Source organism: Panthera onca, chromosome X, assembly GCF_046562875.1.
Source record: "Panthera onca isolate mPanOnc1 chromosome X, mPanOnc1 haplotype 2, whole genome shotgun sequence".
Taxonomy (NCBI): domain Eukaryota; kingdom Metazoa; phylum Chordata; class Mammalia; order Carnivora; family Felidae; genus Panthera; species Panthera onca.
In genome coordinates this window covers 84,484,491-84,510,815 of record NC_138357.1, presented here as the reverse complement: position 1 = coordinate 84,510,815, position 26,325 = coordinate 84,484,491, and the positions used below count along the sequence as shown (strand labels likewise).

The 26,325-nt window shown below is 46.7% G+C and overlaps 1 protein-coding gene and 1 non-coding gene across 4 annotated transcripts; both read left to right on the top strand.

Annotated features, from left to right (window-relative positions):
- Positions 1–6,011: 6,011 nt before the first annotated feature.
- Positions 6,012–15,125, top strand: LOC145714444 (melanoma-associated antigen D4-like). Of its 3 annotated transcripts, none has more exons than XM_081793942.1 (13): positions 6,012–6,145; positions 7,164–7,374; positions 7,658–8,488; positions 8,846–9,049; positions 9,154–9,217; positions 9,444–9,523; positions 9,917–10,008; positions 10,639–10,718; positions 10,820–10,862; positions 11,279–11,341; positions 12,278–12,392; positions 12,729–13,159; positions 14,456–15,125. In XM_081793942.1, exons 2-13 carry the CDS (start codon positions 7,165–7,167, stop codon positions 14,532–14,534), a joined length of 2,292 nt encoding a protein of 763 aa, XP_081650068.1. In that variant the 5' UTR covers positions 6,012–6,145; position 7,164; the 3' UTR covers positions 14,535–15,125. The 3 variants fall into 3 exon arrangements, with proteins under 3 accessions (XP_081650068.1, XP_081650069.1, XP_081650070.1); XM_081793943.1 differs by lacking the exon at positions 14,456–15,125 and adding an exon at positions 13,348–13,566; XM_081793944.1 differs by lacking the exon at positions 14,456–15,125 and having other exon boundaries at positions 12,729–13,163.
- LOC145714783 (small nucleolar RNA SNORA11) lies at positions 11,903–12,031 on the top strand. Its single transcript, XR_014136990.1, has one exon. It is a non-coding gene; the product is annotated as a small nucleolar RNA SNORA11 (small nucleolar RNA).
- Positions 15,126–26,325: the final 11,200 nt, after the last annotated feature.

Below are 26,325 nucleotides of genomic sequence, written 5' to 3'. Positions count from 1 at the left end.
AACTTGGAAACAACCAAGACGTCCTCCATAGGGTAATGAATAAATAAACTGTGGCACATCCAGGCAATGGAATATTATTCAGCATTAAAAAGAAATGAGCTGTCAAGCCATGAAAAGGCACAGAGGAGCCTTACTTAAATGCACATTACCCACTAAAAGAAGCCAATCTAAAAAGGTCACATAGTGTATGATTCCAACTATATGACATTTCAGAAAAGGCAAAACTATGGAAACAGTTTAAAAATACAAAAACAAAACAAAACAAACAAACAACAAACAAACAAACAAACAAAAACTCAGTGGTTGCCTGTGGTTAGGAAAGAGAGAAGGGTTTGTATGTGGAGCACAGAGCATTTGGAGGGCAGTGAAACAATTCTGTGTGGTACTATAATGGTGGATACATGTCATTATATATTTGTCCAAACCCATGGAATGCACAAAACCAACAGTGAACACCGATATGAACCGTGGACTTTGCATGATAATGATGTGTCAGTATAGATTCATTGATTGTAGGAGGAGGTATTCCAGTCTGGTGCAGGATGTTGGTAGTGGGAGAGGCTGTGTCTGTTTTGGGCAAGGGGTTTATGGGATGGCTCTGTACTTTCTGCTCAGTTTTGCTCTGAACTTAAAAAGTGCTCTAAAAATAAAGCCTATTTAAGAAAAAGGAATCCAATTTGTCAATCTCTACATTTTAATTGGTGAATTCAATTTGTATTCAATACCATTGTCGATATGGTTGGATTTAAAACTATCATGCTATTTGTTTTCTACTTGCTCATCTGTTGTCTTATTTTGTTTTCCCTTTTAGGACTTATTTTAAAGTATTTCGTGATAATACCATTTATCTTCCAAATAGGCTTATTAGCCATAATTTTTTGGATAGGTTTTACATTTGATGCTTCTTTTAACTTACCACAGTCTACTTTCAAGTAATATTGTACTACTTCACATGTAGAATTAGAACCTACCAACAGTATACTTATATTCCCACTAGGCCCTGTGCTATTATTGTCCAAGAAATTAATTCCGCAGAATTTATACTCCACAATGCATTGCTATGAATTTCTGTTTACGCTCTCAATTAATTTATAAAGAAAGTTCCAAAAATAAAAAAAAGATTATTTTATCGCTATCATCATATTTAACATCTCCAGTATTGTTTATTCATTTGTGTAGAGTATATTTATATTTACTGTCATTTTTCTCATGCCTGAAAGACATCCTTTACTATTTCTTGTAGTGCATATCCAATGATGATGAATTATTTCAACACTGGTATGTATGAAAAGAACTTTTTTTTTTTTTTAATATATGAAATTTACTGTCAAATTGGTTTCCATACAACACCCAGTGCTCATCCCAAAAGGTGCCCTCCTCAATACCCATCACCCACCCTGCCCTCCCTCCCACCCCCCATCAACCCTCAGTTTGTTCTCAGTTTTTTAACAGTCTCTTATGCTTTGGCTCTCTCCCACTCTAACCTCTTTTTTTTTTTTTTTTTTTTTTTCCTTCCCCTCCCCCATGGGTTTCTGTTATGTTTCTCAGGATCCACATAAGAGTGAAACCATATGGTATCTGTCTTTCTCTGTATGGCTTATTTCACTTAGCATCACACTCTCCAGTTCCATCCATGTTGCTACAAAAGGCCATATTTCATTCTTTCTCATTGCCACGTAGTATTCCATTGTGTATATAAACCACAATTTCTTTATCCATTCATCAGTTGATGGACATTTAGGCTCTTTCCATAATTTGGCTATTGTTGAGAGTGCCGCTATAAACATTGGGGTACAGGTGCCCCTATGCATCAGTACTCCTGTATCCCTTGGATAAATTCCTAGCAGTGCTATTGCTGGGTCATAGGGTAGGTCTATTTTTAGTTTTCTGAGGAACCTCCACACTGCTTTCCAGAGCGGCTGCACCAATTTGCATTCCCACCAACAGTGCAAGAGGGTTCCTGTTTCTCCACATCCTCTCCAGCATCTAGAGTCTCCTGATTTCTTCATTTTGGCCACTCTGACTGGCGTGAGGTGGTATCTGAGTGTGGTTTTGATTTGTATTTCCCTGATAAGGAGCGACGTTGAACATCTTTTCATGTGCCTGTTGGCCATCCGGATGTCTTCTTTAGAGAAGTGTCTATTCATGTTTTCTGCCCATTTCTTCACTGGGTTCTTTGTTTTTCGGGTGTGGAGTTTGATGAGCTCTTTATAGATTTTGGATACTAGCCCTTTGTCCGATGTGTCATTTGCAAATATCTTTTCCCATTCCGTTGGTTGCCTTTTAGTTTTGTTGGTTGTTTCCTTTGCTGTGCAGAAGCTTTTTATCTTCATAAGGTCCCAGTAATTCACTTTTGCTTTTAATTCCCTTGCCTTTGGGGATGTGCCGAGTAAGAGATTGCTACGGCTGAGGTCAGAGAGGTCTTTTCCTGCTTTCTCCTCTAGGGTTTTGATGGTTTCCTGTCTCACATTCAGGTCCTTTATCCATTTTGAGTTTATTTTTGTGAATGGTGTGAGAAAGTGGTCTAGTTTCAACCTTCTGCATGTTGCTGTCCAGTTCTCCCAGCACCATTTGTTAAAGAGACTGTCTTTTTTCCATTGGATGTTCTTTCCTGCTTTGTCAAAGATGAGTTGGCCATACGTTTGTGGGTCTAGTTCTGGGGTTTCTATTCTATTCCATTGGTCTATGTGTCTGTTTTTATGCCAATACCATGCTGTCTTGAGGATTCCAGCTTGGTAGTAGAGGCTAAAGTCTGGGATTGTGATGCCTCCTGCTTTGGTCTTCTTCTTCAAAATTACTTTGGCTATTCGGGGCCTTTTGTGGTTCCATATGAATTTTAGGATTGCTTGTTCTAGTTTCGAGAAGAATGCTGGTGCAATTTTGATTGGGATTGCATTGAATGTGTAGATAGCTTTGGGTAGTATTGACATTTTGACAATATTTATTCTTCCAATCCATGAGCAGGGAATGTCTTTCCATTTCGAAAAGAACTTTTAATTCAACTTCATTTTAAAAAGATATTCATTGACTATAAAAATTCTGAGTTGGCAGTTATTAATTATTTCACTATTATAAAGATGATATGCCACCATCTTATAACTTGCATTGTTTCTGATGAGAAGTTCCCTGTAATTCTTACCTTTGGTGTTGAATGGTTGTATATTTTTTCCAGTTTTCCACTTCCTTAGGAGTCAGGGTAAAGCCCTGGGGGAGCAGATTGGAAAGAAAAATGTCATGAATACACGCCATACGATATCTGTGCAGAGTCACTTAGGTAGATCTTAGATGCATGTGTAGCAAGGAAACACATCTTAAAACCCTATGGCTCAGTGGAAAAAAAAAATTCAAATTTAAGAAAAAAATCAAATTTAAGAAATACATCATGGAGGCATGATGGTTTAACAGGAACCCGATTTACTCTCCCACCTGAATAGCTGCAAACCAAAAAAAATTCTAAAGCTTTTACGTCATGGCACCACAGGCAACAGCAGAGAGCAATCCCTGAGAGAAAGGAAACTAATATGGTGAGCTCTCAGATTGCCCAACTCCCCCAATTTCTTGCCTGGGTGGAGTTTACAGGCTGCAGCACAGGGAGACTGAACACAAACAGAGCCCAGTGGAGAGCCTGAGTGAAGGAGACAGAGTTGAGAGTTCTGAGAGGCCAACGTGACTAGAATTTGCTGGAAATGAGGGAGGGGAGAGCCACACAGAGAGATAGTTCTGGAGAGCTGCAGAGGCTTCCCATCAGGGTGCAGTGTATGAGCAAAGGGGAGTGGTGGTAGCTGACTTCCATTTTCTGGAGTGAGTGTGGATAATGGTGCCATTTACTGAGATGGTGAAGATGGGAGTTTTAGAAACAAGAGAGATGGGGAGTCTGAGCCTTTGGGAGGGGTAGGTATACCAAGTGACCAGTTCTAGACAGACTCACTGTGAGGAGCCCTTGAGACATCCAAATGGAGATGTCACGTAGGGGAATGAATATATGGGTTTGGATCTCAAAGGCGAGGTTCAAACTGGAGCTGTAGATTTTGGAGTTACTAGCATGTTAGCATAGATATATGGTTATATAGCATATATAGAGAGAGGCTGATATAAAAACGAATGTGACAAAAGCTCGCATCATAAGAAAAAAAAGTCGTAGCTATGTATGGGGATGGACGTTAAGTAGACTTATTGTGGTAATCATTTCACAATACATAAAAATATTGAATCACTACGTTGCACACCTGAAACTGACATAAAGTCATATGCCAATTATAGCTCAATTTCAGAAAGGAGAAAGAAAGCAAAAACAAGCGAACAAAATGAGTACGAGAGTCCACTATGGCTTTTGTAAAAAGCACAGGTTCAGTTTGAGATGGGAACACAGTATTTTCTGTTAGCACTGAGCAGCTTGCCAAGGCTTTCATTTCTAGGGTCTGGTCACCTCCCACAGAAACGTGTTATACAGGAAGGGCTGAAGAGACACAGGCTGCTGACAAGGGAGGTTGCTATGCAACAGCTGAGGAAAGTCATCCAGCCAGTCAGAATTGATACTGGTCACTGGAGAGTAAAAGCTGTGGTCCTAGCAATAGCTTCCATTCACACACAGGAGTCCCGGAGAGGCTGACATAAAAACAAATCTGAAAGTCTGCTATGGTTTTTGTAAAAAGCACAGGTTCGATTTGAGTTGGAAACATAGCCTTGTCTGCCTCCAAAGCAGTTTCTCCAGTCATTCTGGAAGCACAGCAGCATGTGTTGGGTTGGGTAGGACCCTGGGATGTGCTTCCTGTGCTCTCCATGTTGCATATTGAGAAACCAGGCTCACAGATGTCCAGGGACCCGAGCAGGCTCACACAGCTAGCAACAGACTGGCCCGGCACCCCATCCCTGGAATTCTGAAGACCAGCCCGGTTTCTTTCCACAAGACCACAGCGGCCCCAGGCCCCTGCCCTGCAAGGAACCCCGGGCAAACATTTACTCTGAAGCAGGGCTTGCCATGGCTCAGACACACAAAATGCCTGATTGTCCTGGCCGCTCCAGCGGGCACCAGGAAGGCCTCAGGGGCAGCGTGTTTGTGCCACTCACAGAGAAGAGGCCTGAGGTTAGGTCAGGGAGTGGACCCCAAGGAGCAATTCCCACACCTGGATGGACCCACGCGTGCAGTAGGTGAGGGCTGGAGACTGGGGGTCTCTACCTGTGTCCCGGATACAGAGCATGAGCTTGCGTCTCAGAGAGCACAAACTTTGCTTGTTTGGGACAGGTGTTGGCAGGGCAGGAGAGCTGAGGGGTTGATCTGTCGCTCCAACTGAAGGGGGGGGGGCGCACCTCAGTCCCCAGGCCAGCCCTACTGGGACATGGGGTCTGGAGTCAGGAAGACCCAGGCCCACATATTGCATTTTCTGTTTACTGGCTCTGTGGCCTTGTCTAGTTCATGTGGTGTGACTGCACTTCAGCTTTCTGATCTGTAAAATGGGGATGCTGACAGCCACCTCCCAGGGCTGCTGTGAGAAGAAGACAAGCCCCAGTACAGACAGCGCTGTGATGCACAAGCTGCATACAGAGTAGCTGGGGAAGCAGATGTTCCCAGTGTGTCTGGGGGCCATAGAGATGGGTAGTGCTGGGCAACACAAGGGCAATTGGCATCCTCTGGCCATTTCCATTCCCCTTGTTACAGTTAGAGACACAGCTAGAGACCTTTGTGTTTGTGACCTAGGGGTCATGCTGGGGAAGCCAGGCATAGTGTATTCCAGACCACACCAGAGGAGTTTAGCGGGAACGGGGAGGGCAGGGACGAGAAGCATTGTGCAGAAGTGCGGGCACCGAGGGTAGATGATTGGGTGGTCGAACTGCACCCAGAGCTGCGAGTGCGCGAGCCTGCGGTCAGAGGAGGGGTGAGGGGTCTCGGGCGGGAAGGAGAAAACACCCCCCACCCCGCCCACCCACTCTTGGAGTCGCATGCGCACTGGGGACCTGGTGGAGAGGGCTTTTGTTGGGAAAGCGGGCGGGCTGGAGGGGTCCGCGCATGCGCAGGCTGCCCAGACGCGGGGGGTGCGCGGAGAAAAGGGGCGGGGTGGTCGGAGCTGCTGTGCTGGCAGCAGTAGGCGAGGGCGCGGCTGCGGGGTTCCTGGTGCTGAGGACGGACGCCATTGGAGCCCCAGGGAAGGTAAGAATCCAGCCTCGGACTGGACCGGGAGAGGACGAGTGGAACCCGGCACGGTGCGCCCTCCCCTCCCCCGATAGCCGGATCTGAACAAAGCCCAGGCACTCAGAACCTGAGCCCGCTTAGACCCACGGTCTAGGTAGGACACTCCGCCCCCCGCCCCCCCCTCCGCACCGACCTCTTCCAACAGGAGAGGAGAGTCTTCCAACAGGAGACTCAGGCTCTCTGATCCCCACTTACACTGGAGCCCACAATCCGAACCCCTTTAGCAGACCCGTGTGCACCCTGCTGAGCTATCTTAGAGCAGAGGCCCTACCCCCACCCCAACCACTCCTAGATCACTCCAACCAAGCTGACCCCGTGGGCCCCTTCCTGGAGTTGCGATCCTGGGGTTTGAGACCTCCAGCGCTCTAATTCATGCCTCACCTAATCCGAGCCCCCACCCCCACCCTTCTCACCCCTAGCGCTCCTGTATGAGCCCAACCCAGACCTGAATCATCAGCTGAATGCCCCCGCCTGGACCTAGCCAGAGGGTCTCTGGATTCAGTTTCCCATAGCTTTCCGGGGTCCCAGTAGTCTCAGCCCTCTCATGTCATCTGCTCTCCCCCTTCGTCGTTAAATCCAAGCCCTTTGTTTCTCCCTCTCTCAATGCATCCCCCTTTGGGACTCTTCAGACCCAAGCCCACCAGTCCACCCCCTATTCAAATCTAGAGGCTGGGACGGGGAGCGTGCCCCTCTTGAACTCCCCTTTAAGTGCAGGGAGACCATCGCTATCCCTCTCCTAGTGCTGCGTCTCTGACAGAATCTAACCCAACAGACACCCCCTCCCTCCCTTCTCCCTTCTCCCCCTCCCCCCTCTGTCTGCCTTGTACTGCCTAGTAACCTGATGATTGCAGCCTCCCTCCTCCTGAGGGATCCCACCTCCCACTGGATCCCGCCCCCTCCCCCTTGAAGAAGCCTCACCCTCCCTCCCTGGCTAAGCTCTCTTCTCCTTGGGACCACCCTCCCCCCCCCCCCCCAGCATGGCTGAGGGAAGCTACCGCATGGAATCAGAAACCTACAACGTTGAAGACATGGATGAGGGTAGCGATGAAGTCGGGGAGGAGGAGATGGTTGAAGGAAATGACTATGAAGAATTTGGTGCTTTTGGAGGCTATGGCACCCTCACCAGCTTTGACATCCGTATCCTCAGAGCCTTTGGGAGCTTGGGTCCAGGCCTTCGCATCTTATCGGTGAGGCTCCTTGTTGGCCACCTGCTGGCCCTGGGCCTTCTCCCCTGTGAAGCTGCTTTGAGGGGGGGGGGGGGTGAATGGGAGGGTTGAATGGGGAAGGACTGCCCAGCTTCCGGAGCATTCCCTCTCCTGCTCAGAGAAAGGGGGTTTGGGAAGTCCGGGGTAGGGGGACAGACGGGGGGTGGGGGTTGGGAGCTGGCTGCAGGGAGGAGGCTGGGTGGGAAGCATGATGTGAGCTTGTAGAACTGTCTGCCTTCCCCTACCCTTCTGTCTGGCCTTGCAGAATGAGCCCTGGGAAGTGGAAAACCCTATGCTAGCTAGGACTCTGATGGAGGCATTTCAGCTGGATCCAGAAACACTTGCCAATGAGGCTGCTGCCCATGCTGTCAACGTAGCCCGCGCAGCCGCCTCCAATCGTGCTGCTAGGGCCGCTGCTGCTGCTGCCCGTGCCACCTACAATCAGGTGGTCACTGACCGCCCAGTGGCCACAGACCAGGCTTCAGGAGCAGATACCCAGCCCATGACCTATGCGGCCCAGGCTCAGGCAGCCACCCCTGAGACCACCCTTGCTGCTCCACACATCTCCCAGATGCTAGTCACCAGTGAGATGGCCGCCCCAGGGGCTCCAGCAAAGTCCACACAGCCCCAGACAGGCTCCCAGGCCCAGGAGGCTGCTACTGAGGGTCCTAGTGCTGCCTGTGGTTTCTCTCAGGCTCCGTGTGCCAGTGAGATGGATGCCACCCGGCCCAAGACAGCCTTCCTGGGTCAGAACGATCTCTTTGATTTCACCCAGCCGGCAGGTGTCAGTGGCATGGCCTTCTCTCGCTCCAAGAGGCCCGCCCCGGCCCAAGAGGCTGCCACAGAGGGCCCCAGTGCTGCCTCCAGGGTGCTCCAGGCAGCACCTGCCAGGGAGGGGGCAGCCACCCGGCCCAAGACGACCAAATCTGGAAAGGCTCTCGCCAAGACCCGGTGGGTGGAGCCTCAGAATGCTGTGACAGCAGCTGCTGCCAAGACCAAGATGTCCACAAGCATCCCTGGGCCTGAGGGTGCAGCTGCCCCTGCCCAGCACAGTGCTGAGCCCTGGGTCAGGATGGGAGGCAAGAGGACCAAGAAGGTGAGACCTCCCTGCAGTCTGCACCGCCCCCCTTGCTCCCCTCCTTTCTCTGCTCTATCCTCTCCTCTCCCCTCCCCTCCCCTCCCCTCCTCTCCCCTCCTCTTTTCTGTCAGCTTGTGCACGTTGGTCCAACACAAGTTTGCTAGCATGCTTTGACCCCACGAAGTCTCTGCCCTCAGGCCTGACGGGAGAAGAGGTTGGCTCGGTGCGGGGCACATAGTAAGCACTCAGCACATGTCATCCACTGTTTGTACTACCCTCATTTCCAAGTATCTCTTCTGGTTAAGACGTGTGCTGGGCACTTTTGCACGGTGAGTCTGGTAGCCCTGGGTCTCTTCTCTCTCTCTAATGCTACAGTCCAAGCACCTGGATGACGAATATGAGAGCAGCGAGGAAGAGAGAGAGCCTCCTGCGGTCCCACCGACCTGGAGACCATCGCAGCCTCCGATGACAGTGCGGGCTCATATGGTTCCCCGGCCACCGATGGCCCTGAGGTCCCAGGTACCCTCAAGACATGTCCTGTGCTTGCCACCCCGCAACGTGACCCTTCTGCAAGAGAGGGTAAGAAATCTGCCTTTCCCCCGTCTTCCTCCTCTCCTCTCCTATGGGCCAGTTCTTGGAGGTCAGCCATGCCTTGATCTCCCCGTGTGCTCCTCCTCCTCCAGGCAAATAAACTGGTGAAATATCTGATGATTAAGGACTACAGGAAGATTCCCATCAAGCGCTCAGGTGGGCAACCTGCGCCCCCTCCCTGAGCCCTGCCCTTCCCCCGTCCCCATCCCTACCCTGCAGGGCCTCGCATCACATGTCCCCACCCAGTGTGCCCAGCTGATCGCTCCCATTTGCACAGTACGGGGGTCCCAACTGTGCTCCCCTCAGTGAGGCTGACTGAGGGGGTGCAGCTCTTTGGCCCCTGCTCAGCCCTGGTGCTCTCTCCACCTCTCATCTCCCGCAGACATGATGAAGGATGTCATCCGAGAATACGACGAACATTTCCCTGAGATCATTGAACGAGCAACGTACACTCTGGAAAAGGTGGGCAAAGGGACAGGGGCAGCTCCCTGTAGTACAAGAGCTGCAGGCAGGCCTTGCACCCTGCAGCCCCTTGAGGCCCACCTCCGGCACTACCTGCTCTGGAAGCCCTCCCTAGCTTCTCCACCTGGGAGCGTCCACCTTATGCTTCCATCCCCCGCGGGGTCCTCTCCCTCATGCTCTTTTGAGTGTCTCTTGTCCCCTGAAGTGGGTCCTGTTGCTTTGGTCGGTGCCAGAGCTCCCACAGGGCAGTTCTTCTTCGGCCTCTCTTCTTCAGTCTTCCGCGTGACTTTGGGGTCCCGGCTGAGAGAGAGTTCTGACGGGAAATGAAAGGACTGCCTGCGGGACAGGCAGCGTGGGTTTCTCATGTCCTGTTCTGGTTTCTCCCCCACGTAGAAGTTTGGGATCCACCTGAAGGAAATTGACAAGGAAGAACACCTGTACATTCTCGTGTGCACACGTGATTCCTCAGCTCGTCTCCTGGGAAAGTAAGAAAGGGCAGGCAAGAGGATTGTGGGTTCCTCACTGGTGCCTCTCCCTTTCCTCTCGGAGAAACGGGAAAACAGGGCTTTGGTGCCTGGCACAGCTCCTACCCACAGTTAGTGGTGCCCAGTGATTAGGGGATGAAAGGGCAGGAGCCTGGGGTCAAGCCTTGGCTGCTCTCAGGGCTTCACCCCCACCCCGGCCACCTCTTCACCCCATCTTCTGGGAAAGCAGGCTCCTTGTTGCCTGTCCCTTCCTGCTACGTGCCTGGCCTGGGCTTGGCAGAGTGGTCCTGGGAGAAGGAAGCTTCCCGTCCAGTCTAACTCCCGGTGCTCGAAGGGCGGGGAAGGTCTGGATATGCCTCCTGTGGACACACTGTTGCCAAGCATTTGCTCCCTGCCCTGACCCTGTTGTGGACACGACTCTGGGAGGGGCTCTTCGCATCTACGTTTGATGCGTGAAGCGATTCAGTCTCAGACAGAGGAAAAGATGGTCTGGGTCGGAGAACAAGCCATGCGCAGAGTGGGAAGAACCGCTCTGTAGCCCAGCCATCTGGGAAAGGCTAGTCAGGTGAACCGATCCTAGTCCCTCGGGCAGATGCCTGCCGGATAGAATGCGTCTTTCTCCACCTTTAGGACCAAGGACACCCCCAGGCTGAGCCTCCTCTTGGTGATTCTGGGAGTCATTTTCATGAATGGCAACCGTGCCAGCGAGGGTGAGTGGCTAGACCTGCCGCCGGGGGCGGGGGGGGGGGGGGCTGCCGCCCAGAGTCTCAGCTTTGTGTGTGCAATTCTTGTATCTCATCTCCCCTCACAGCTGTCCTCTGGGAGGCACTACGCAAGATGGGACTGCGCCCTGGGTATGGTTGGGCTCTCGACTCCCACCCCTTAGTGTTGTCCTTGGGCACCAGTGGCACCAGGGTTGCAGTAGCTTGGTGGCCAGGTGCCAGGGGAGTGGACATCCTGGACTGGGTAGAGGCAAAGGGTCTCGTCACGGTGCATGGGGAAATGGTCCTGAACTCTCAGCCCCTCGCTGCTCCACATCCCCTCTCTGTCCCCAGATGAGATGTAAGAGAAACCATCAGATTTAGGGATTCCACCAAACCCTTGCCTAGGGTATCCTTGACATCCTTGACGTGCGGCCCCTGGTGCCACCCCAGGCCTCCATGGGGATGCCCCACAGGCTGGGCAGCTCTCAATCCTGCCAGGGAGTGCTCCCGCCCACGTGTCCCTCACTGCCACTGTTCTTGTTATGGATTCCTTTCCTTGCCCTCAGGGTGAGGCACCCATTCCTTGGCGATCTGAGGAAGCTCATTACAGAGGACTTTGTGAAGCAGAAGTAAGTATTGGCCAGGTTAACTTTGTCTCATGCTTGTGCATTCCTCGTGTGCCGATCTGGCCGAGAAGCCATTCTCCATCCCGTATCTTAGCACCAGAGGGATAGGTGTCCCTGGTGTGAGTGTGGGTGGCGGCTGGAGTGTTGGCGAGGAGTAGAGATCCAGCTTGGTCTTGGGGAAAGGGAGTACAAGCTGACAGAGAACACGGTGTAGGGTGTGTTACAACCCCCATGCCCTTTGGCACCTGCCCCATAGGCTGTAGTAGAATTTCCCTTGCTTTCCATCCCGGGAACAGGGGACTCAGAGGGTGGAAGTCTGAGCGTGGCCCCCACAGGTAAGCGCCCCATTTGGTCCTAGAGCCCAGCCCTCCTGGCTTTCTGGTTAGGGCCCACCCAGTCCTTGGTCCTTGGAGAACATGCACGCACCCACACAGGCACACGGACACGTGCACGCGCACACCGTCAGGGGTATGGGCGGAGTGTGCTGCTCTTCTTCCCTTTACAGTTGTTCTCTGCAGTGGGCCGTCCCGGGGTTCCGCCAGGCCATGGACGACACCCTGCACTGGGGTGAGCTCAGAGCAGGGTGCCTGATGAAATGGCTCCTCTGTTTACAACACACCCAACGGGACTCTGGGTGCATTGTGACAAGGGGCACAAACTTGTGGCCTTCCTATGAACAGATACCCTACACGTGTCCCACCCTGCACTTCCACGTGGCTTCTGGGCAGGACTGGCGGCCTAAGGCTTTGTAGGCCTCAATCGTGGAGGCAGAAACCCTAGGAGTGAGCGTGGGAGTGAGGCATGGGCTGGAGGTCAGGACCATCCTCCCCCAGGAGCTGAGCTGCATCATCGGGCTGGAAAGGGGCCACCTGGGAGCCACTGGTGCAACAACAGGTCTGCCTGGCTGGAAGCAAACGTTTCTCTTCCTCTTGCCCTGAGGTACCTGGAGTACAAGAAGGTCCCCAATAGCAGCCCACCCGAGTATGAGTTCCTCTGGGGCCTGCGAGCCCGCCACGAGACCAGCAAGATGAGGGTGCTGCGGTTCATTGCCCAGGTAACAGAGAGCCTCTGTTTGGGGCCAGGCGATGGGGTCTGGGTCTGGTCCTTGCTGTACCTTCTTTGTTTCTTGGTCACGGCCTCCTCCCACTGTCTGTCCAGTGAGGATACTGACAGGTTCCTAAGTAGGTCACTGACACAAGTTCACAGACTTAGTAAGCGGGAGGGATGGGGTGAAGCCCCTGGACTGGCCTGGAATAACGGGAGAGTCAGACTCCAGCGGTCTTTATTTGTGTAATGATTATGCACAGCTCCCAGGAGGGTGTATGGCAGGAAGCAGGTGCTCAGTGGAGGTGGGCTAGCTGTTTGGATGGTCGCTGTCACTCTACTGCAGAATCAGAACCGAGACCCCCGGGAGTGGAAGGCTCATTTCCTGGAGGCTGTGGATGATGCATTCAAGACGATGGATGTGGATATGGCTGAGGAGCATGCCAGGGCCCAGATGAGGGCCCAGATGAATATCGGGGACGAAGCTCTGATTGGACGGTGGAGCTGGGATGACATACAGGTGGAGCTCCTGACCTGGGATGAGGACGGAGATTTTGGCGATGCCTGGGCCAGGATTCCCTTCGCTTTCTGGGCCAGATACCATCAGTACATTCTGAATAGCAACCGTGCCAACAGGAGAGCCACTTGGAGGGCTGGTGTCAGCAGTGGCACCAACGGTGGGGCCAGCACCAGCATTCTCGATGGGCCCAGCACCAGCTCCACCATCCGGACCAGAAATGCCGCCAGAACGAGTGCCAACTTCTTCTCCTGGATCCAGTAAGGTTTTCAGTCGCTAAATGAAACTCTGCAGGAGGGTGTGGGAGGGGGCTGTGAGAAGTCGGGGGAGGGCCTGGAAGCAGTGGGGTAACCAAGAGAGTGTGAAAGACATTTGTTCTGTCCTTGCGTCCCTCCCCGTTTCACATATATTTGTATTTCTGCGTCAGCTTTTGTGTCTTGCATTGCAGGCAGCGCTGACGGACTGCGGCCGTCACGCACCAGGCCAGAGTGCCTCCTCAGATCCCTCCCTCACACAGCACTCTAGGCAGCTTCTCCCTGCCCATCTGAGATGGCATGCCAGATGAAGCTCTCTCTGCCCTTCCTGCTTTGGTTGTGTGCTGTTGTTGTGCGCTTCTGTCGTGTTTTCATGTTTTTGGTATCGGTGTTACATTAAAGTTGCAAAATTACTTGGGAAGTTTCTTCCTTTACCTGCGCACGTGGTGCTCTGAGGAGCACGTGGTTGGGTGCTCTGAGATGGCCATGCCCCGCCTCTGCATGGAAGGCAATAGGTGTGGGTACAGTGCTGGGAGATGCGGAGGTGCCAGCTGAGTGCCTAGACCGTGAGTTTCGAGAGGCTCCAGTCCACAGAGTTACATGATTTCCCACGTGGTACAACCCCAGTTAGATGCCAGTGGTGGGGGAGGTGGCGGGAAAAGGGGTGGAGTGGAAGGCTGTGGGTTGGTGCCACGGTCCCTCCCACCACACAACAAGGTCCACAGACATTCACCAATCCCCGCCTCCTCCACCCCATCTTTGGAGGCGCCATCTTAAGGGAACCCTTCCCTCATCCTCCACACAACCTCAGCATCTCATCCCTCCCTCAGATGGAGTCTTCAGGGCAAGGAGATAGGCCTCAGCGACATTCTCAGCCCTCCAGCAGATGGAAGGAGGAGCCATTGTTCCCGACAGAGTAGGTTTAATGAAAGTAGAGCTCACCAGCCCGTTGCCTGTGACCATGACCCGAGGCCTGTTGGTGGGCTCTGGAGCTCTTCTTCACTGGAAACAGGGCTCTCCCAGTGAAGCCAAAGCAAGGCCTAAGTCCTGGTGTCTTGAAGGGCTGAGTGATCCCTGCGGGAGTGGGGTGGGGACTGCAGTTCCTCCCGTGGACCAAGGTGAGACACCTGGGAGGGCTCAGTGGCAGGCGGGACAGTGGAACTTTCTCAGGCCCCTCAGTGACGTCCTCAGTTGAGGGGACGAGGTCCCAGGTTCAGAAGCGGGAGAGAGTAGTACTAAGGACCCCTGCACCCCATTGCCTCTTTTCCCTGAGAAGAGGTTCCCCTCTCTCACCCACACTAGGCTCCTGACCCAGATCCAGGCACCTAATTGCGCAGGCCCAGTGGAGAATGAAAACGTGGGTCTCCCTGTGAAAAAATGAAGAATTCCAAGAGGGTGACAGCAGAGCATGGAACCAGGTGTGCAACGCCTGCGAGCACGGGGTCCCATGGGGCTGTGTAAGTCACACCCCCAGGAAGCTGGCTGTGTAAGGTCTCCTCCCCTAAAGTCAGGCTTCAGGTGGGTTTCTGCCTTGTTGGCCACTGCTGTGCTTTCTGTCTTCCTGGCTGCTGGGTCTGGGCTCGGCAACAGGGACGCTGTGATTCTGACAGAGATGGGTTCCCCTTCACTTTAGCTTTACTGGTGCATGGCCTGGGATGTGAGAGGGATGGATGATGCCTGGGCCCCAGCCCTGGGGTGGTGGATGACCCAAGACTCTTCTGGCACCCTCACCCTGGAAACCTCCCAGGATCCTGCTGTGCACACAGCAGGATGTGCCTTTTCCTGAATGAGGGTGCAGACACTCACCAAATGCCACAGGTGTGGGTTTGAGCACTGCGTGCAGAGGACACCTGAGATAAGGCACCTCGTCTGGAAAGGAGGAGAAAGTATGTGGCAATTTATGACAGCTACAATGCGATACCAGTGTCATTTGGAAATGCATTCAACAAAGTTTAACGCCTATTCAGACTAAAAGTTATCTGGAAACTGGGAATAGGAAAAGCTTCTTAAATCTGATAAAGGTCATCTGAAACATATTTCATCATTAAAATCTGAAAGCTTTCCCTCTAAGGTCTCTTACCACTCCTAGTCCTGATTGGCAGTCTTAGTTAGTGCATTAAGGCAGGATTTGCAAAAAATTGAAAGGGCATACAAGGTGGAAAGAAAGAAGTAAAATTGTCTTTATTCATAAGTGAGAAGATCACATACATAGAAAGTTCCACAAGTCCTTTTAAAAATTACTAGAACTCCTGCTAGTGAGATAAGCAAGGTGGCAGGATATGAGGTCCATACCCAAAAATCAATTATAGTTATCTATCCTAGAAACAAAAAATTGGAAATAAAAATAAAAATATCATTTACAACACATTCAAAACATGAACTTCTTAGGGCGAATTTAACAAAATACATGTGAAGCTGTAGATGAAACATTTACATTGGCATTGCTGAGAGAAATTTGAAAAGATGTAAATGAATGGAGAATAGATGATGTGTTTAGACTTTAAGGCTCAATATTGCTAAGATGAAAACTCTCCCCAAAATGATCTGCTGATTCATAATAACTCAAATGACTAAAAAAACAACAAGGTGGTTATATAAATTTTACTGACATACAAAGGATTGAAATAGCCAAGGGGCACCTGGGTGGCTCAGTTGGTTAAGTGTCCGACTTTGGCTTCGGTCGTGATCTCACGGTTGGTGAGTTCAGGCCCCGCATCGGACTCCGCGTCGGCAGTGTGGAGCCTGGTTGGGATTTTCACTCTCTCCTCTCTCTCTGCCCCTCCCCTGCTCGTGCTTTCTTTCTCTCTCTCAAAATAAGTTAATATACTTAAAAAAAAAATCTTTGAAATAGCCAAAACAACTGTGAAAGAGAAACACGTATTTGGAATTCTCATGCTGACTAACTTCCTAAGTTACTATAAAGCTACAGTCATCAAGATAGTGTGGTACTAGCATAAATATAGACATGTAAATAAATAGAAAACAAATAGAAAGTCCAGGAATAGAGGTACGCATATACGGGCAATTGATTTTCAACAATAGAGCTAAGGTGATCCAATGAGGGAAAATATGTGCTCAACAAATATTAAAGAAACATTGAATATGCATATGGAAAAAAATAGAACTTTTGCATTACCTCAAATCACATACAAGGGGAACCCAAAAAAGACAATAAGCATAGATGTAAAGGGAAAAATTATGAAACTTGTTCATGGTAACAGGAGAAAAACCTTTGTTAACTTGAGTTAGGCCACACTTCCTAGAACACAAAAAGCATGAACAATAATAGGGAAAAAAATGGTAAACTGGCTTTATAAAACAATTTAAAAGGCAAATTAAACCTTGCTTTTTTGGAAGATCTTGGTAAGAAAATAAAATCCAGTCACAGAGAGGGAGAATACTTACATAATAAAGAACTTACTTGCATGTCTGGACATACAAAAATCTCTTACAACTCAGTAATGGGAACACAGAACTTGTTTTAAAAATAGCTAAAATATTTGAACAGACATTTCCCCAAGGAAAATGCATGCCAAATAATTAAACACATGTAAAGTTGCTCAAAGTTATTAGGCAACAAGAAAATAAAAATTAAAACTGAACCGAGACAGCATACCACAACTACTAGAAAGAGCTACATTCAAATGGGTGACAATGATGGCAAGGGCTGGTAAGGTGGAGCCACTATGGTTTTCACATGTTAGCGTAAAGACTAGGTACTTTGGCAGTTTTTGGCAGTTTCTTATTAAGGTAGGCATGCAAGTACCATGTAATCTAATCATTCCAGTCTTTATTTAATTCAGAAAACTAAAAGCACATGTCCACACCAATCTTGTATGTGAATGTTGATAGCAGCTTTATTCATAATGTCCCCAAACTGAAAACATCCCAAATGTCCAGCAGTTGGTGAATGAATAGCGAACTTTGGGATATTCAAAGTATCGCAAAGGAGCAAACTACCAACACACACAATGTTTGGGAATATCAAAAGCATTATGTGGTGGACGACTGGAAACAGAATATTGCATGCTGTTTGAATCATTTGACATACAATTCTTGAGAAGATAACACTATACTGAGACAAGAGATCTTGGTGGTTGGCCAGGGCTGGAGATGGAGCAAGATGTTTGACTTCAAACGCACAAGAGGGAAGTTGGCAGGGCACTGGAAATATTCTGAATATTGATAGTGGTGGTGGTTACACACGTTTCAATTTGTCAAAACTCATCAAACTGTACACTTAAATAGGCACAGTCTATTGAATGTAAATTATGTATCAACAAAACAAAACAAAAAATAAACATAAAAGATATTTTACAGACAAAATATAAAATACCTGAAAACAAGAAATGTATTATATACATTTTCAACAGGTAAGTCATGGTGAAGAGATGTTAGTACACTAGATGATGAATTAGATAAAAATATCTAGAGTAAAACATACAGAGAAAAGATGAAGGAAATACAAAATGAGTAGGAAGAGATTCAGTGGATGCAGAGGCTAACATGGGCGGAACATATTTTAATTGGAGTTAAATGAAGAGGAGACAGGAAAAGTGCCTGGGCAATATTTGAACAGACAAGGGCATGCTGTTTCCAAAACTGATGAATAACATCTCGCTTAAGACTCAAGAAACACTAAGAATCTCAAGCAAGAAAGTTCTAAAGCAGACATCTTTTAAACTTACATTGTCAACCTGCAAGAGAGAGAGAGAACATCATGGAAGCAACCACGGCAGATAAAGCTAAAGCCATGGTCTTCAAAACGGAACAATGAGAGCGATGATTGGCTTTCAGCATAAACAGGGAAGACCAGAAGTCTCTAGGATGACATATTCAAGGTGTTGAAACAATATAACTGCCAACTTAGGGCTCTATAACCAGGAATAATATCCTTCAAGATGAAGATGAAATAAAGACATTTCCAGATAAACAAAACAATGAAGGTTTCATATTCTTATTATATGATCCAGCAATCATGCTTCTTGGCATTTACCCAAGTGAGTTGAAAACATTTGTCCACTCTAAAACCTGCACACAAAAATTTATAACAGCTTTATTCATAATTGCTAAAACTTGGATGCAATCGTTACAGCACGGTGACTATAGTTAATAATAGTGTATTGTATACTTGAAATTTGCTGAGAGAGTACACATGAAGTGTTCTCACCACAAAAAAAAAGGGGGTAACTATCAAACCATGATTACTTTGATCGTGGTAGTCATTCCACAATGGATATCAAAATGTTACATTATTCCACCTAAATAGATACAATTATTATTTGTCAACCATACCTCAACAAAGCTGAAACAAAAGATGTCCTGCAATAGGTAAGTGCATAGACTGTGGCACATCCATATAATGCAGGGTTACACAGGGAAATAGGGAAAAGTGCTACCAAGTTGCAAAGGGACATTTAGAAACATAAAGACAGGTTGCTACATGTAAAAAGACAATCTGAAAAGGCTACCTACTGTATGAATCCAACTAATGCATATGATATTATGGAAAACGCAAAACTATGGAAACACTAAAAAGATCAATGTTTGCAAGGACTTTGGGGTGAGTCAAGGAAGGGAGACTAAGTGGAACAAAAGGAGGTCTTAGGACACTGAAAGTATTTCACTTTCTTACACCACACACAAAAATAAATTCAAAATGGATGAAAGACCCACATATGAGACAGGAAACCATCAAAATCCTAGAGGAGAGGGGCACCTGGGTGGCTCAGTCGGTTAAGCATCCAACGTCGGCTCAGGTCATGATCTCACGGTTCGTGGGTTCAAGCTCCATGTTGGGCTCTGTGCTAACACCTCAGAGCCTGGAGCCTGCTCTAGATTCTGTGTCTCCCTTCTCTCTGCCCCTCCCCCACTCACACTCTGTGTGTGTGTCTCTCTCGAAAATAAATAAACAATAATTTTTTTAAAAAAAATCCTAGAGGAGAAAACAGGTCAACTTCTTTTACCTCGGCCACAGCAACTTCTTACTAGACATGTCTCCAGAGGCAAGGGAAACAAAAACAAAATTGAAATATTGGGAACTTATCAAGATAAAAACCGTCTGCACAGCAAAGGAAACAATCAACAAAACTAAAAGGAAACTGATGGAATGGGAGAAGATAATTGCAAATGACATATCTGATAAAGGCGTAGTATCCAAAATCTGTAAAGAACTTATCAACCTCAACATCCAAAAAACAAATAAACCAGTGAAGAAATGGGAAGATGACATGACTAGATACTTTTCCAAGGAAGACATCCAGATGGCTAACAGACACATGAAAAGATGCTCAACATCACTCATCACAAAGAGAAATACAAATCAAAACTGCAATAAGGTACCACCTCATACCTGTCAGAATGGCTAAAGTGAACAACTTAGGAAGCAACAGGTATTGGCAAGGATGCGGAGAAAGGGGAACGCTTCTGCATTGTCAGTGGGAGCGCAGACTGGTGCAGCCACTCTGGAAAACAGTATGGAGGTTCCTCAAAAAACTAAAAATAGAACTACCCTACAACACAGCAATTGCACTACTATGTATTTATCCAAAGGATACAGGAGTGCTGTTTTGCAGGGGCACATGCACCCCAATGTTTATAGCAGCCCTATCAACAATAGCCAAATTATGGAAAGAGGCCAAATGTTTATCAAATCATGAATGGATAAAGAAGTGGTATATATATTATATGATGGAATACTACTTGGCGATGAAAAAGATGAAACCTTGTCATTTGCAACAACGTGGATGGAACTAGAGGGTATTATGCTAAGCGAAATAAGTCAGTGAGAGAAAGACAAATATCATATGATTTCACTCACGTGTGGAATTTAAGAAACACAATGGATGAACATAGGGGAAGGGAAGGAAAAATAAGATAAAACCAGTGAGACAGGCAAACCATAAGTGACCCATAAATAAAGAGAACAAACTGAGGGTTGCTGGAAGGGAGGTGGGTGGGAGAATGGGCTAAATGTGTGTTGGGCATTAAGGAGGTCACTTGTTGGGATGAGCACTGGGTGCTATATGTAAGTGATGAATCCGTGGGTTCTATGCCTGAAACCTCTATGTTAACCAACATGAATTTAAATTAAAAAAAAAAGAAAGAAAGAAAACAATAACCTGTGCCTCTCTTTCAAAATTTAGTAGAATGGCAAATTCAACTCAAGAAGGCAGAAGAAATGAAGTAAGGATAAGAGCATTAATAAGTTAAAGATAAAACAAAATAGTCAAGGTTGGTTCTTCAGAAGGACAATACAATTGATAATCGTCTTTGTGGGCCTGAAGAAAAAGGAGAGAAGTTCTCTAGAAACCAATGTCTGGAACGACTGAAGAGACATAGCTATGAGTAATGAAGATATCGGAAGGTCATTAATCAAAATCATAAGCAGCTTTATGTAAATGCAATTGAAGAATTAAAGTAAAAATTTCAAGAAAACACAAAATGACACAAAATCAACAAATTATTCTCTAAATATTAAGCACGTGGAATCTGAAGAAAACAACAACAACACAAAACAATGTCCATATTCGGATGATACCACCAATTAATGCAACAAAACTTTCAGGATGAAAAAATGTCAATCTTACATATCTGCCGGAAAATAGCAAAAAGAGGAATCACTTCTCATCTCAGTCCACGAGGCCTTAACATGATAAGAACGTTATAAGAAATGAAATGTATAGACTGATCTTTCATATAAGCACAGAAGGAAAAATCATGAATAAAACACTAGCAAAACAAATCCAGTTGTATGTTTTAAAAGGATAATATATCACAAGCAAGTCAGGATTATTCTAGAAATGGAGTGGTTTAGCACCTGAAAAATAAATGTATTCCACAGAATCAATGTGTTAAGAAGAAAAACTTATTATATTCCCTATAGATGCAGAGAAAAGTATTTCATGAATTTGATTTTCAAAAAATAAACATCAAGCGATGTGGAGAATAGGGAAACTTGTACACTGTTGGTGGGAGTGTAAACCGGTACAGGAACTATGGAAAACAGAATGGAAGTTCCTCAAAAAATTAAAAATAAAACTGCCATATGATCCAGCAATTCCGCTTCTGAGTTTATATCCGAAGGAAACAAAATCACTTTCTCGAAGAGATATCTGGATCCCCATGTTCATTTCAGCATTGTGTCCTATAGCCAAACCTTGGAAACAACCTAAGTGTCTATCGAGACATGAATGGATAAAATATATTTTATAATGGGATATTATTCAGTCGTAAAGCAGAGAGATGCCCTGCCATTTGTACAACATGGAAGGATGTTGAGGGCATTCTGCTAAGGGAAATAAGTCAGACAGGCAAAGACAAATACTGTATGGTCTCACTTATGTGTGGAATCTAAAAAAAAGCCCAACACAGAAACAGACAGTAGATGGTGGAGAATGTGGGGAGATGTTGGTCAAAGTGTGAAGAATCTCAGTTAGAAGATGAAAAAGTTCTGGAGGGGTGCATGTACCCCAATGTTTATAGCAGGGCTTTCAACAATAGCCAAATCATGGAAAGAACTTAATTGTCCATCAGCTGATGAATGGATAAAGAAGATGTGGTTTATATATACAATGGAATACTACTCGACAATGATAAAGAATGAAATCATGCAATTTGCAACCACGTGGATGGAACTGGAAGGTATATGCTAAGTGAAATAAGTCAGTCACAGAAAGACAGATATCATATGTTTTCACTCATATGTGGATCTTGAGAAACTTAACAGAAGACCATGGGGGGAAGGGAAGGGGGAAAAACTAGTTACAAACAGAGAAGGAAGGAGGCAAACCATAAGAGACTCTTAAATACAGAGAACAAACTGAGGGTTGAAGGGGGGGGCGGGTGGGGGAGAGGGGAAAATGGGTGATGGGCATTGAGGAGGGCACTTGTTGGGACGAGCACTGGGAGTTGTATGTAAGCGATGAACCATGGGAATCTACCCCCAAAACCAAGAGCATGCTTTACACACAGTATGCTAGCCAATTTGACAATAAATTATATTTAAAAAAAAGAAAAATTCCTGGAGTTCTATATTGAGCACAGTGATTATAGTTAACAATACTGTGACATACATTTTAAAGTTACTAAGAAAATAGATTTTCACCAAAACATTTTAATTATGTGACGTGGAGTTGTTAACTAACTTTATTGTAGGGATCATTTCATTGAAATGATCATATCACTGAAATTGTGTGTGTGTGTGTGTGTATGTGTGTGTGTGTGTGTGTGCGTGTGTGTGTGAAATCATCATGTTATTTAAATTTATGTAATGCTATATGTCAATTATATATCAACAGAGCTAGAAATTTTTTAAATAAAAATAAACATTTATTGTAAAACCTCTATGCCAACTAGGAATAAGAGAACTCTCTTAAACCAATCAGAATATCTTTACAAGCCTACAAGAACCATTGCACTTAATCATGAAATATTGAAAGCCATCCCTCTGAGACCATGAAAAAGACCAGGTTACCCACTGCCACCACAAACAATGCCATAAGGGAAGAAAAAGTAGTAAAAAGGATCCAGCAATACAGCCCCAAATGCATACACGTGTGAATCAAAGGACATGTATGTGAATGATTCCCACAGTAACATTTGTAACACTCTGGGACTGGAAATTACTGAAATGTCCACCATCAGAAATAGAATGCACAAAAAACCGTGGTATATTTATACAAATTGAAATATTATTCAGTAAGGAATATCAATGAACTCAGCTAACAAACTACAAAAAAATGAAGAGCACTAAGTGAAAAATATAATGCTGCCAGAAGAAAGCTAGATTATAAGAATATGTACTATAATGACTCTATTTATCATGTGCAATGAAGTTCACAAACAAGCAAAAGCCAAGTGTTAAAATTCAAAACACTAGTTAGACTCGCTGAGGTGGCACATAGCAGTGAGTAGGTAAAGGCATGAGGGTGATTTGGGGTTGCTGGCAATGCCAGATCTCTTGACCTGGACTATAGTTACTCAGATATTTGTGATGATATAATAATTTACTGAATGGTACACTTATGTTTCATACAATTCCCTTTTTGTGTTGTATTCCACTGAAAAGTTACAGAAAGATGTCTTAATAAGTAGAATCCCAGGAGTATACATGAAGAGTTGATTCCTTGCTGATTTGAATATTCTCTGGCCACAATGTCATTAAAGTATAAATTAATGACCAAAACCATTTGAAAACTCCCTCATATATTTGTAAGTAAAGAATATCCTCCTGATACCCAGGCCTCTATGAAGAAATCACGTTTAAATTAGAAAATGTTTTGAACAGACTAATGTGAAAACTTGAGAGTCTTTTGCCTGCTATAGTTATGAAATCTCTCCACTTGTGATAGATTTCTCGGGGAAAGATCTCCTGCATCTATGGGAAAAGACAAGATGCCAGCAATTTGCACAAGTTGGGAATGAAGCTAGGAATTAAACTTTTATGTAGATTTTTGCTTAAATCCCTATATTGGGTTTGGATGCCTGCCTTCACCTAAGGCTGAGATCCCAAAGTCCATTAATCATCCCTTAATCCCCTCCAGAGAGTGTTTCCTCAAACTCCCAAGGGTTTGGGGAAAGTAATTTGCCCAGATAGAGGTTGCCGAGAGGGGTTCTGGATGTCTAAATGTGTCTTAACTATACTGTAGAGCAATCATGTAATTTACAACCCCACCATTACCCCTAACTTGCTGGAGAACATGCCACTGCCAATCTTGCAAACAGTTTGAAGGTCTGGTGAGGGGGTTTAAAGACCACTGCTTTGGAGTTTTCCTCACTGGTTGGGTAGGATTAAATGGTCTTAAACCAGTGAAGTCAGACATCACTCATCTATCTGCTTCCCACCTTCTCATACTTTATAATAATTGTCTCTTTACCCACCCTTTTTGTCCTTGTGAGGTTAAGAATCTAATGAAAAGGATCTAGCCTGGAGAGCAGAAGCAGGAATAGATGGAAGAACAAAGAATGAAAGAGAATACATGAAGGACATGAACAAAGGTGCCTCTGGGGCACTTGGAAACAGAAACAAGCATCCACCAACACGATGAAACAGCTCCTCACCCTCTTTTGGTGCATGTGTTAGATCCCAAAGAGTGGGCATCCAGTTGGACTTCAGGCTCACACCTTGGGTAGCAGAGGACAGGATACCTAGGTCCCATCATAAGAGTCCCATCATGCTGCAAACGATGGAAGAGGGTAGTTGACCCCAACATTAAGGGGAAGACAGTTACCTAAAGATGCAATAAGAGAACGCTGGATGGCAGAAGGACAAATGCTAATGGCATTCCCTGCACTGAGCCCACCACAAAAATTAGTTCCCCTATTGTTCATTTAATTCCACATCACTTACTATAATTGGCGGTGTTAACAATTTTGCCTGTGATTCATTTTATGACGCACTGATCTACCAAGCTGAAGCTCAATATGCATGGCCCATGTTAGGTCACTCATAATCAAATGACTTAATTCTTAGTCACTCCATAAGTAGCTGGGTAGGGGCAGGGGAGGGAGGGTGTGAGGTAGAGCAAAGTATAGAGATAAGGAGGAAGGAAAAAGGGAAAAGAGGGAAAACAACGCAGGAACAAAATGAAAAACTAAGGAGGGAGAGAAGAGGCAGGGATAGAGGAAAACAGAAGGAGGAGACACTCAAAGACAATGCAGGTAAGAGAGAGGGAGGAGTGAGAGGGGAAAGAAAAGAGAGTGATGATGTATATTGAAGTGGTCATAGCACAGCCTCACCCACAAGAATCCTGTGGGCCTGCAGCATGATGCAGAGAATGGCGTGTTTGTTTGCGTGTGTGTGTGCGTGTGTGCGTGTGTGCGTGTGTGCGTGTGTGTGTGTGTGTGTGCGCGCGCGTGCTTGCACCTGTGTGTTTTCTGTGTGATAGTAATTGCAGGGACCAAAATACCTGTGGAAATTTCTGGATTCATTTAATATGAGTGCTTTGCTCAAATCTCTTCCTCCCAGGGCTTTTGTGTCAGGACCACCTCTGCTTTCCTCCTACAGTCCAATGCATCACTCAGCTTCAGTTTCCATGGTAACCAAAGTATCTGTTTCCTGTCATGACTAAGGACTAAAAATGAGACAGAGAAAGGCAGAGAAATGAATGTTCCTCTGAGGTACACAAGCCCCTATTCAGGGATTAAAAGGCTCAATCTATTTAGTTCCATCTTGCCCTGAGCCCATGCTGGGTGGAGGAGGACAGAAATTGTAGAGAGACACTCAATACAAACCTAGAATTTCTACCTCTCCTTAACACACCTACGTAGTTGGGAGACCTAGGCTTCCTGGCCCCCTAGCCGGCTTCTTACCAACAATTTGTTTTACTTGCGAACCATACACATGAAATCCAGGATTCATGCCCCCCAATCTACTTCTCCTCGTCCTACCATGTACCCTCTATCACATTATGGGGACTGGGTGTCCAGTAGCCCCATCTTCTGACACAAACCTCAGTTCCAGCCCAATTTCAGAAGTACTGCTTCCAGAAAAGATCCATGATCTGCAGTAGGGTAGTCACTCAGGACAACTTCCTCCTCTCCTCTTTGGCCTGGGAAACCTCTACCCAGACCACAAGACCAGTTAGTTAGCCTCCTACTTCCTGCCCCACCACCCCAGTTCTACCAGGGCCTTGGAGAGTCAAAGGAGGGAGGTCTCTGCCAGTCTCTGGGTTTTGGAAAACAGCGCCTTTTCCCTTTCCCCTTATCCAGAGTAGCCAACTTCCTTCTTTACATTTTCTCCTGTTTCGGAGACTGGGCAAGCACAGTGCCAGGCAGGACAGGAGACTTCCTGGAGCAAATTTGTGGGGATAGACAGCACAAACCTTGAGGGTATGTCCCATCTACCCCTCCCTTCTCTCCCAGTATTGTAGCTATCTCTGGAAGTCCATTTGATCAGCCTCACTCTCTTTTCATGGGTCCTGGCTGCCCACCATATCCCATGCCCACTTGGAATCCCTCAGTCTGAAAAAATCTAAGGAATCTCATCTCCATTTCTATTGAATAAACCACACTGGACAGAACTCAAAGCCTTGCCCATTCTCCTGATCTTGGGGTCTTTTTGAGACATCCAGTTTATGTTTGTTAAAGGAGTTTGCCAGAACTCCACCTACCTGCCACTTCTCTATATCTCACACCCCTCTTAGGGGATCCTGATCTGTTTGGGTGGTGGT

Bases quoted from the DNA above. Each gene is read 5' to 3' on its own strand.
- LOC145714444 (XM_081793942.1), top strand. From the start codon at position 7,165: ATGGCTGAGGGAAGCTACCGCATGGAATCAGAAACCTACAACGTTGAA. The intron at 10,009-10,638 runs GTAAGAAAGGGC...CTCCACCTTTAG, and splicing joins TCAGCTCGTCTCCTGGGAAA to GACCAAGGACACCCCCAGGC. The intron at 13,160-14,455 runs GTAAGGTTTTCA...CACCCACACTAG, and splicing joins AACTTCTTCTCCTGGATCCA to GCTCCTGACCCAGATCCAGG.